The sequence below is a fragment of the Diabrotica virgifera genome, chromosome 4, assembly GCF_917563875.1.
Source record: "Diabrotica virgifera virgifera chromosome 4, PGI_DIABVI_V3a".
Lineage (NCBI taxonomy): Eukaryota > Metazoa > Arthropoda > Insecta > Coleoptera > Chrysomelidae > Diabrotica > Diabrotica virgifera.
The window spans coordinates 258,546,682-258,558,864 of NC_065446.1; the positions used below are offsets into that span (position 1 = coordinate 258,546,682).

The 12,183-nt window shown below is 32.4% G+C and overlaps 1 protein-coding gene across 2 annotated transcripts in view; it reads left to right on the forward strand.

Moving 5' to 3' along the window:
* Positions 1–8,055, forward strand: part of LOC126883394 (high affinity cationic amino acid transporter 1-like) — a 78,821-nt gene extending 70,766 nt beyond the window's left edge. For both annotated transcript variants that reach the window (XM_050648926.1, XM_050648927.1), the window contains exons 9-12: positions 180–337; positions 1,838–1,998; positions 2,058–2,166; positions 7,808–8,055. In XM_050648926.1, coding sequence (XP_050504883.1) covers positions 180–337; positions 1,838–1,998; positions 2,058–2,166; positions 7,808–7,884 — 505 coding nt within the window. In that variant the 3' untranslated portion in view covers positions 7,885–8,055. The remainder of the gene's footprint in view (positions 1–179; positions 338–1,837; positions 1,999–2,057; positions 2,167–7,807) is intronic.
* Positions 8,056–12,183: the final 4,128 nt, after the last annotated feature.

Below are 12,183 nucleotides of genomic sequence, written 5' to 3' on the forward strand. Positions count from 1 at the left end.
AGCAAAATTCCGCTACAAAAGCCAATGAAAGGGATGATTGGAGAGAGAGGTCGGGACCTGACTTGGGTTGTAGCGTCATGGAAGAGAGATAGTCAATTACTACACTACAATTCGATTTTATTTAAAGTTCTCTTTTATTCAGAGTTCTATTTTATTTCAAAATCATTGTTTCTTTTTAGGTATGAAACAACATCCACTGTGATAGAGCCAGTATCGGAGCAGACGTTTGCTATAAAAAGGAAAAGAAAGTACTTCGGAAGCCTATTCAACATCAGCAAAAACAAGATTCCCAATAAGACATCTTCTATAGTGACCAACATCAGCACACTTTTCTTCAGTAAGTAAACAAGTTATTTAGTATGTTCTCATAAGCATTAATGCTCATAAGCAATGCTCTTATTGTTTGCATTTCTTGAGTTGACAGTGAGTTATTGATCTCTTGGTAATCTATGAGTGGTATGAAGACGTCCTTGCGTTGATTATAACATTTTTGGACGGTTAACTGATAAAAGATAAATATTATATACTTATACAATGTTTTATGAATTTTGTGCATGCCGTAATGCTATAAATGTGGCAATGGCATTCAGAGGAGTGAGACAGGACTGTGTATTTTCACCATTACTATTTAATATACATATACTCCGAAGAGTTATTTACACAAGCACTTGGAAACAGCACAGAAGGGATCAAGATAAATGGTGAAAATACAAATAACATTCTTTATGCCGACGATACAGTCATTATCGCTGAAAGTGAGGAAGACCTACAGACCCTTCTGAATAAATTTGTGATACTGGGGAACAGTTTGGCTTAACAATAAACAAAAAGAAAGGATCCACATAAAAATGAAGATATCGAACAAGTGGACAAAATTAAATACTTAGGAGATCTAAAACCGAAATCAGAAATTCGATCAAGAATAGAGCAATCAAAAGCAGCCTTTTTGAAGATGAAGATGTTTCTGAGTAACCAAAGACTCAATCTGCAAATCCGATATCGGATGGTAAAATGTTATATCCACTTCATTATTCTTTATGGTGTCGAAACTTGGACTCTTAATGTTGACCTAATGAGAAAGCTAGAAGCTTTTGAGATGTGGTTTTTCAAAAGAATTTTGAAAAAACCGTGGATCGATAATATTATGAACGAAATGGTGTTGCACCGAATGGAAAGAGACAGAGAACTTTTGAGCACCACTAAAAAGAGAAAAACAGCGTATGTGGGGCACATACTTAGTAATGATAAGCACGAGTTTTTACAGCTGATTATGAAGGGTAAAATCGAAGGAAAGGGGGTCTGGTAGACGACAAATATCCTGGCTGAAAAACATTCGCGACTGAGCCGAGTTAAATACGCAGACGCTTTGCAGAAAAGCAGAAGCTAGAGATGAATTTGCAATGGTTATAGCCAACCTTCATCCTTCATTAGTGAAGTCGGCACTAGAAGAAGAGTGGCATTCTGCAAAAGGCCGGATGTTTGAAGAATGTTTAATTTTATTTTTAATATTACTTAGTTCTGAATAGAAGTGGTATAAAATTATATCTATATAATACGACAAATATACCAGAAATACTTCTCAACACTACTAATGCTGTCTGGTTATTGTGGTTATACACTATACATTTCAAAAAGAAAAATAAGCTCATCGGCTAATTACCTTCTAGGTAGACAACCAGTATGACAACTTCGTCTAATCTCAGGTTCCTGGTAATAACATACTTACTTATAGATACGGGGAATATACCAAGAGTAAACGAATATAGTACTAAAATTAGAGTTGATAGAAAAGTTGAGCGTTGAGAGTTTAGTTGATAGAAAAATTGTTTGTTTCCAGCTATGATGACCTGTATATTCTGTGTGATATTCAAGAACCCTCAATTATTTGGCACTCATAGGGCATACTACACCAGCTGCTCATTTACCGCTGTATTAATGATATTGATGGCACTTATCATTTTCAGACAACCTCAATCTAAAGAGAAGATATCTTTCAAGGTAAGATTAAATTATCATTGCGCTTTACTTGATTATTAATTGTTTCTATAACGTTTTAGGTTCCACTTGTTCCTTTTATTCCCTGTTTGAGTATCATGTTCAATCTTTACATGATGATGCAGTTAAGTTTATTCACTTGGATTGGATTTCTAGGATGGATTGTCATTGGTAAGTTTACTTGGGTTCTCCTTAACATATTGCTTAGATTTTAAAAAATTAGTGTGTGTGTGTGAGAAAGAGACAGAGAGAGAGATATTAACAGAGATACTAGTATTATAATCACACTTATTAGACAGAGAACAAAATCATATATTCGTCGTCATCATAGATTTATAATACTCTAGATTGCGCCTTACGATCTTAAAATGGGTGACGGTTGCGACAGAGATAAATGAGCCTATTTGGTCGGTAGTCTCTTTTTAATTTAAGGGGAATATCGACGACGTGACTATCCCACTTTATCGAGTATTATGTATTGACAGTTCGAGCGGGTGGTGACGAGAAATGGTCTTTGGTCTTCGGACATGGATAATCGTGGTTCGAATCCCATACCAACTTTACCTTTTTTATTTTTAATTTAATCAATATTGCGTTTATTAGATATCTTTACATCTGAAAAATGGACCTAAGTAAATCTAGCAGATAATAAATGTATGTATAGTAAGTTAATATTGGAATACATAATTATTTGTAAAATAAGTCATTCGTTATTAATATAAATTCGGCCTTATTCGAATGACGTGAATAAGGTTTGTATTGCTTCTACCTTTTTAAAAAATTGTAATAATAGTTTCATAAATAAAAATAATGTCTAATTACTTATAATTGAATCGGTCATTTCAAAAACAGCAAAGTCCACAATTTTCAGAAACTAACTTTTTGAGAGGAATAGACTCCTTTAAGATAAACGTTGTGTGCAAAAACGACACCAGTCCAGTAAAAACATTAGGAACAAAACTACAATATAACTCTGAATTTTGATGTCATCCATTTCATCCATCTTTCGACTATATAGGTAGTTTTCTTTGCTCTTCTGTAAAATTAGGAATATGTGACTCGTGTCTCGTGTTGTTTTTGAAATGACCGTTTCAATTAATAAATCGATGATGGTACATTATGTTGATATTAATTATTGGTAATTTGTACGAATATTTTTAACAATTACTTTATACTATTGTACCATTAACTTATTAAAAAAATAACATTGGCTTTTATATTTTTAAAAATCTATAGGTACCTACACAGTTTTTCTTATTTGTTATATATTTCTTTGCCAGCGGCGGCTCGTGGGTCAATCTTCAGGGGGGTCATTTTGGTTTGAAAACTTCAAACTGTTGATTTTTTAAAGTATTTAAAAGATCTTTTAGCATTTATATTTTAGATAAAAAATACAGACTTAGATAAAACTCAATACTATTTACCCTAGTTTTCCGAAAATTAAATTTGTCTTTTTTTAGAGTAAATCTTTTAAAAAATATAGGAAAAATGGTATGAACAGGTTATTGACTGATATATAGATAGGAATATTTATAGTATAATAAATTGTAAATTTATTAAAACGAAACTTACTTTAAATATTTTTATATTTTAAGTCAATTCTTCTATCCTTTAGTTCTGCAAAATAGTCTATGACCTTCTCATTGAAATTTGGAATGCTCTTGACAAGCGTTTTCTCGATGCTCAGCATAGACAAGGCACTAAGTCTAGGTTGTCCCATCGTATTACGCAGGAATGTTTTTACTCTTTTTAAAGTAGAAAAACATCTCTCACTTTCCACGGTTGTCATAGGGAGTGTGCACAAAATATTTAATAACTTCACTGCTTCAGAAAATGTTTCAGACAAATTCATGTTAATAAAAAGCTGAAGTATGGCTACTGCACCAGCACTATTGCGAAAATCCTCACGACAATATAAGACTTCAAGTTCCGATTTTAGTTTGGAAATATTCACTGTGGGATAATTAGCCGTCACCATTTTTAAAATATTTTGCGGAAAGTTGGTAGTGTATGCTTCAAATTTCTCTATGTAGAATAACTGTGAAATCATGAGATGATCATTGAAACTAAACCTGTGATTTATTTCAGATATAATAATATCACAAATTTCAAGTGCAGTTCGTCGCTTTGGATCCTCTGCAGTAGTTTTTCTTTTTTTTGCTGTTGATGTGCTTGGTACTTCTGATTCCAAAATAGTATTTCTAATTATTTGGATATTGTTGTTAAAAGACAGGATACAATTTTTGACAGATATAACATCAATGTCTCGCATTTGCAATTGTTTAAACAATATATCAACATGGGGCATTATTTTATGGAAAAAATTTAACCAAAATAAAAAAATGCTCATCTTCCAAATGTCTTTTTAAACCAGTTGCTTGATTTATATTGTTACCATCTTGCTCCTCATCAATAATTTCCTCTAAGCAAGATTTTAAATCATCTTTATAAGTGTATACAATTTCAACACATTTTGTATTGAAAGCCCATCGAGTAGGCGCAGCTTTAGGTAGCCTTACTTTAACCACTCTATCCAGAACCATCGTACGTTTTGGAGATCGGCCGAAAAAGGACGAAAATCCGTGTAAATTTGCAAAAAATATTTTTATCGGTTTGTGTTGACTCGCCGCTTTTTGGAGGATAAGATTAAATTGATGGGCATAGCAGTGAATGAAGTGTGCATTTGGGTATATTTCTTTAATTTTTGTTTGTACTCCTCCCAGTTTACCGCTCATGACTGATGCACCATCGTAACTTTGGGCAATCAATTTTTCAGGTGCTTCATTAATTTTTAATAATTGAAGTTCTTCCAATATTACATTAGTTAAATGTTGTGCTGTAGTACCTAGGGGGTTAACAAATTTCCAAAATCTTTCATGTACAATACCAGTTAATACATATCGCAATATGATAATCATCTGCGTTTTATTGGAGCTGTCTGTGGTCTCATCTACTTGAATGGCCACAAAATTTGTCTGGCCAATCTCCTTCATGATATGAGTATGCACAATGGCTAACATTGATTCTAAAATATCGTTCTGAATTGTTTTCGATGTTCCTTTAAATACTGTACTTTTTTCAATGTGTTCTTTAAACATTAAATCCAGTTCAGAAACAAAATCGATAAGGCCCAGAAAAATTCCACGATTATTGGAGCTGTCACTTTCGTCATGACCGCGCAATGCAATTTCGAAAACTCCACAAAATTTTACACAGTCGATTAGTTTGTTTAAAATATACCTATTTTTAGATACCAATTCATTAAAGTCATGCACAGATTTACGATATACACTATCAAGTTGCTGTCTTATGTTAACACGTCCTAAACTTGCGTAACTCATTGATGAATTTATATGAGTAGTTGAAGAGGCATGTTTTGTAATTTTCACTTTTAAATGCTTAATGTCAGTTACTCCATTTTTCGCCCATACAGCGTCATTCGAAAACAGTAAACACGGATAGCAAAAAAATGCATTTCTCACACTGCAGCCACAAATCCAATCACACAAATTGTACATTGATTCTTTAAAATATCTTTGAATGTCCTTACCCCTATCCTTTGTTGTTTGTTTTAAATTCATGTTTGGTTTTGGTCGACCACTTTCTTTTTTCTCAAGCCGCCGTTCATAATTTAGTGTTCCAGCAGATTTTAAGGCAATTATTTCGTCAACAACACTCATCTTGTTTTTGTTACAATCACAAAAAAATCCAACAAAACAAAATAAATTACGCAAATACGCCGCGATCGATATAGACCTGCCGTGAAGTGCGGTCAGCAGACGGTAACTAACTAAACGTGAGGCCGTCGACTCTACTAGAGGTATACGACGGAAAGGTCACTCCCACTCTCGCCCACGAAATTGCTATCTGCCGTCTCTTTTCTATTTTACATGCATTTGTCCATAAGCCATAAGAACTGTATATAGACAATTTAAAATACGGCCCAGCCACGGGCTTGTGTATAGCGCGAGGCGCGACGTTATTATATCTATTATATTTGTTTTGCCAATGCAGACTGCTGAGAGAGAATTTTATATTTCAGAGTGAAGTTTTAGATAAAAGATATTTTTAATAAAATTGGTATTTTTATGAGATTATTTTAGGGGGGTCATTGACCAATTGACCCTAAGGAGGAGCCGCGCTTGTTCTTTGCTTATATTTATTTTAGAGATATAATAATATCTAATAAACGCAATATTGATTAAATAAAAAATAAAAAAAGTAAAGATTGGTATGGGATTCGAACCAGGATTATCCACGTCCGAAGACAAACGACCAGTTCTCGTCGCCATCCGCTCGAACTGTCAAATCATCTAAAATACTCGTCGATAGAGTAGGATAGTGACGTCGTCGATACTCCCCTTGAATTAGAAAGAGACTACCGACCAAATAGGCTCATTTATCTCTGTCGCAACCGTCACCCATTTTAAGATCGTAAGGCGCAATCTAGAGTATAATATATCTATGGTCGTCATATATCATTATCCTAACCTAAACTAATCAATAAATCATTAATCGTCCTACCTCATGCCTATATACCTCCCGATTGTATTGTAACCCGCACATTTTCGACCAAATTTGTCACAGGATATTATGGATATAGAATACCAATAGAATGCGATATTATGGATGAATTCTATTTGAAAGTGGGCCAAATAAAACAATTGACCGCAACCCTCTATTTACTAATTTGAATATCTTTGTATTGTATGGTAAACTACAAAAAGTTGAGTCCACATTAATTGAAAAGTGAATATTTTTATACTTAAGTTTTTTTCTGTTAAATAATTTGTTTGTTTATTGTATTCATTGTTATGTAGATGAAATATAGAATAAAAGAATGTGTTGATATTTTATGTATTTGTATTTAAACAACTAACAACTCTTAATAAACGTGATTACATAATTCTACATCGAAGAGGAATGAATGAATTGACATTTTTCATTCTTACAAAAACCGTTGACAATTGACATAACATAAGCAGTGCTGCCAATCATAGAGCACCAAACGAACCCAAGACAGGTTTGTTCGTTATTCTAGAGTAATTATTTAACATTCATTTACAAAAAATTCAATATATTATTTTTTCTTTACTTTACTCTACTTTGTTAATTTTTCTTGTTAATTTTCTACTTTAGCAACGCTGTTCGTATAGAAACATACCTACGAAACGAATTGGTTTGGTGGCTCTGCCTTCTAATGGCTTCTATATCGTTTTAAATACATTCTTCTCTGTTGCTACCACGGAAAACGCATACCTACGTTAAGTTCTTAGTTCTTTCCTATTGGCTCCGTGCGTCTCCCCTCTACGTACAGTCACGTGATACGCTGTCAGATTTTGTAAGGACGTTTTAACATTGAGTCTTATGGGATTATTTTGTTAAACTTGAATATTTTATTTTGTAGTGATAATAACCAAATACAATTGTTAGAATTCATTAGTTATTAATTTATACTGTAATTTATAGTGCAACAAAATATTTTCTTTTTCGTTAATAAATATTTATTGACATAAACTGCGATAGTGAGGTTATGCATACAAAATCAAACTGATAATCAATATTGGAAAGTGAAGAATTTATAGTGCGTTTTTATTTTCTGTTTATATTAATACATAATAGCACTAGCGTGACACGACATTTTTTTAAATGTCTCATTTAAACATACACAAAGCGTCCTTATAAAATTTCAAAAAACCGCCACCATGAGCAGGTCGGTCGATTTTGCTTTGACACTTTGTTAACGCTCGGAGCGAATACTGTATAATAATATACTATCCTGGATCAATATTATCAATACTGTTTGTTGCAGGTTGCTTCGTATACTTCTTTTACGGAATTAAACACAGCGAAGAAAATAAACACACTCCTAAAGAAACGGCGGAATGATGACAAATAATTAAACACTTTTGAAGACATAAACCATGATGAGATTGGATTCTAGTCAGTAATATTTTCTACTTATTATTAAGTACTATGTTAGCGACACATCTTATAAAAATGTAATTATATTATAAAGATTTTCATATTTATAATGAAATATATTTATATAGAGTAAAACAGTTTTTTATTACGACTTGTTTCGTACAAAAAAAAAATTTCATATACTTCTACGTCTTAAAAGTCTTGAAGAACTAAAAAGAAAAATTGGTACCCACCTTCCTTATCTGGACAAACAGCCACATCATCTTCTGCAGTGAAAAGAGGCACAATAATTAGAAGTACAGTGGAACCTCGATTATCCGTCAGGGCACCGGAGCAAGGGTATGACGGATAATCGAAAAGACGGTTAACAGAACATTAAAAAAAAATAAAAATTCATAGTATTATGGTGACACACTGAATTATGGTGACACACAGAGATTGACTAATAATAATTATTATTGTGCTGTGCATTTTTATTTTCGGCTTGCGATTCTAAAAATAAAGCTCTAAAAGCACGGTATCATTTATCATTACCTATTTAAATTGAAATTTAATCCAGAGCCCTGAATAAGAACAAAAATTATACATAAAAATGCGGTGGTGGCATAACTGCACGTGTACATTTCAACGAATTTCGTTTGGCTTATCGCAATGCTCAAACAAAATGAATTGATGACTAAATTTTTACTTATGTATACAATATAACTTATGTATGGACCCTGACGGTTAACAGAGGTGACGGTTAATAGAGAGACGGATGATAGAGGTTCCACTGTAGTAAAATTTTAAAACTACCCACATTCGATGGTCAAATGGGAAACTTATCGTTTTCAATTCGAAGCTGCAGTTAGAGGAAATAGCTGGACCGAGAAAGAAATGAGCATCCTTGGTAATGTCGCGTCGCTTCGAAGACAAGCAGCAACCGTCTTGCAATTTTTTCCCGAGGATTTACCCAGTTATTTCTCTCTCATTCAAGCTTTAGAGTCAAGATATGGCAAGCACCACCTAAAACAAGGTTTTCCAAAGTCGGCTGAAATTAGATATCAAAAACATAACTATAATCTGCAAGAATTTGAAGCCAATAGTAAAAGGTTATTGCATTTGGCATACTCTCAAGTACCTACCTAAAGATTTTATGGAACAAATTGATATAATACTCATTCATTGATAGACTACATGATGTTGAAAAGCAACACCATAAAACGCTAAATGGAGCATTAATCTCAGCCTAGAAGTATGAAGCGGAGAAAAGTATTTGCAGATTTAGAAAATGAGGAAGTTATCTACTACCGCAGATAACCAACACCCTATTTGTTTAAAGTGTTCAAAAAAGTGTCTCCAAATGAAAAAAAAATAGGAAAAGCTGAAAAGAGTTACTGCTTTACCAGAAAAGAACTCCTATAAGCCTTAGTTAGAACATGTCATTACTTTCCTTTGTAATAGAAAGTTTATAATTAGAACTGACCATAGCGCTTTGCAGTGGCTATGTGGCTAACGACTTTTAAAAATCCAGAAGAACAAGTTAGATATTCGGTGGATAGAGACTCCAACAGTATAACTTCGATGTAGTACGTCGAAAAGGGCATCTTCATAACAATGCCGATTATTGTTTCTATTAGGCGACCATGTTTGTAACGACAATGCCAGTAGGGTAAAAAACTTATTAGCCCAATCAAAGAACAATCTGACCTCCAAAAAAATAAAGGCAGGATGAAAATTTGGGAATATGTAGTTGAAATTGCCTATTATTATATAAGAAAAAGTTTACAATTCTACATGCCCTCCATTTTATAAAAATAGAGGGGAATACCCCCCTTGGGGTGAAAAATATACATTCAAAATAAGTCCGGAACTGGATAAAATGACTATTTCTTAGCAACTTTTGTTCTATAGACTTTTTTTCACTAAGTCAATACTTATCGAGTTATTTTCCAGTGAATATGTTTATTTTTAACACAAAAAATCATGTTTTGGACGGTTTTTTGCAAACAACTCAAAAAGTAAGTAGTTTTTCGGAAAAAATGTTCGTAGCAAAAATATAGCTTCTAAAACAGTGAAAAAAAATGGTGTATGCATGAAGTTTGTAGACCCAGTAAAACCACAGTTGTAGCTAATGAAATATATATTCTTCTTGCTAGTCAAATTCCAAATCTAATATTTCAAAGTGAAATAACCAAAAAACGGAGCACTATTGGGGGAAAACTCATTACAACTTTTTTAAAGTGTTTAAAAAAGATTTATTTTTGTTTTTTAAAAGAACTTCTTACTAAAAGTAAGTGAGTTACGCTCAAAATATTGTTGGTCCCTTTTATTTTTTGGTAAAAAGAATCGTGAAAATCACCCCCTAGTTAGCATCTCAAATAAATTTAATCGTTACCGCTTCATAATTTACTTTTCTTATGTATTCTTATGTATGATCTGTAAGTTTCATCGGTTCAAAGTGCGTATAGTTGAAAAGGATGTAGTTAAAATGGCTTGAACGAGTAAATAATCACGAGTTAATGCAAATTTTGAACAGCCATAGCATAACCAATTTTTGTCTAACAAGAAAACAAAAAATCCAAAATATTCAGAAAAACAAAACGAACATTTTATTACTCTTTGAGATTTTTGATGCTACTAATAATTTTTAAGTTATTTTGAAAAAAAATATGGAATTTTTTTCAAAATAAAAAAAATTACTTTTTTTAAATTGAAACCAAATTTTTTTAAAAATGAACACTTTGAACCGATGAAATTTACAGATCATATAAATAATACATAATAAATGTAAATTATGAAGCGGTAACGAATAAATTTATTTGGGAAGCTAATTAGGGGGTAATTTGCGCGATTTTTTTACCAAAATATAAAATGGACCAACAATATTTTGAGCGTAACTCACTTACTTTTAATGTTAGAAGTTCTTTTAAAAAATAGAAATAAACCTTTTTTTAAACCCTTTAAAAAAGTTATAATGAGTTTTCCCCGAAAAGTGCTCCGTTTTTTGTTAATTCACGTTGAAATATTCTAATTGGAATTTGGCGAAGAAAACCCTACATTGCATTAGCTACAACTCTGCTTGTGCTGGGTCTACAAACATCAAGCATACACCATTTTTTCACTTTTTTATAAGCTATAATTTTGCTAAAAACATTTTTTGGACAAAGTACTTACTTTTTGAGTTATTTGCGAAAAACCGTCCAAAAACATGTTTTTTTTTTTTGTTAAGAATGAATATATTCACTCGCAAATAACTCGAAAAGTATTGACTTAGGGAAAAACTCTTAGAACAAAAGTTGCTTAGAATTTGTCATTTCATTCAATTTCGGACATATTTTGAATGTATATTTTTTCACCCCCAAGAAAATATTTTTCACCCCGTATTCAATTTTTGTAAAATGGAGGGGATGTAGAATTGTAAACTTTTTCTTATATAATAATAGACAATTTCAACTACCTATTCCCAAACTTTCATCCTTCCTTTATATTTTTGGAGGTTTTCGTAAAATTTTGTGTTCTTTGATATATGGCTATATGTAATAGAAGTCAGTCTCCAAATGACCACAGTTAACCGGGAAGAAGATAATGATCAGGCTTCCCTGGAAAATCTTCAAAAGAATTCAAAAAAGTCCCCAGGGTATGAAAGTTAGTTAGTATGAGAATCTTAAAGGATTTACCAAAAAAATCCCTACTTTATCTCTCACAATCGTATAACACCGCCGTATTATGAAGGGGATATTTTCCCTAGTTTGAAAAATATCCAAAACAAATAAATTAATTAAAATCCTTTATAAAATATTACTTGCTTGAGCCACCAAAATATAGAGGTGAAAACCATTTAAATGACATAAAGTTGTAGAAACTTTACATTTGTATAAAATTATGTGTATGTTTAAAATATTCCTAGATTTTACATCAGGGATGTAGGACTCCCCACTACACCTGGGTTGCTAGTCCTGAGGGATCAGAACCTCACATTGCGGACTCTAAATAGAGATTTGAATGACAGACGAATATCTGCCTTACACCAGTCTACCGTTGCCTGGTATAAAATCTAGGAATATTTTAAACATGTAAACATTATTTAGCATTAATAATAAAATATAGCATGTATTATTACTTCGGTCAACAGATCGATAACATTAATTTATACCTACCTAAATGTTTTAAAAGCGGCAGGCTAAGTACGCGTATCATCTACGTTTCAGATTTGAATAAACCTACTGATAAAAATTCTATGTATCAAGGTTAAAAAGATAAGAAATATGGCGGCAACTACAA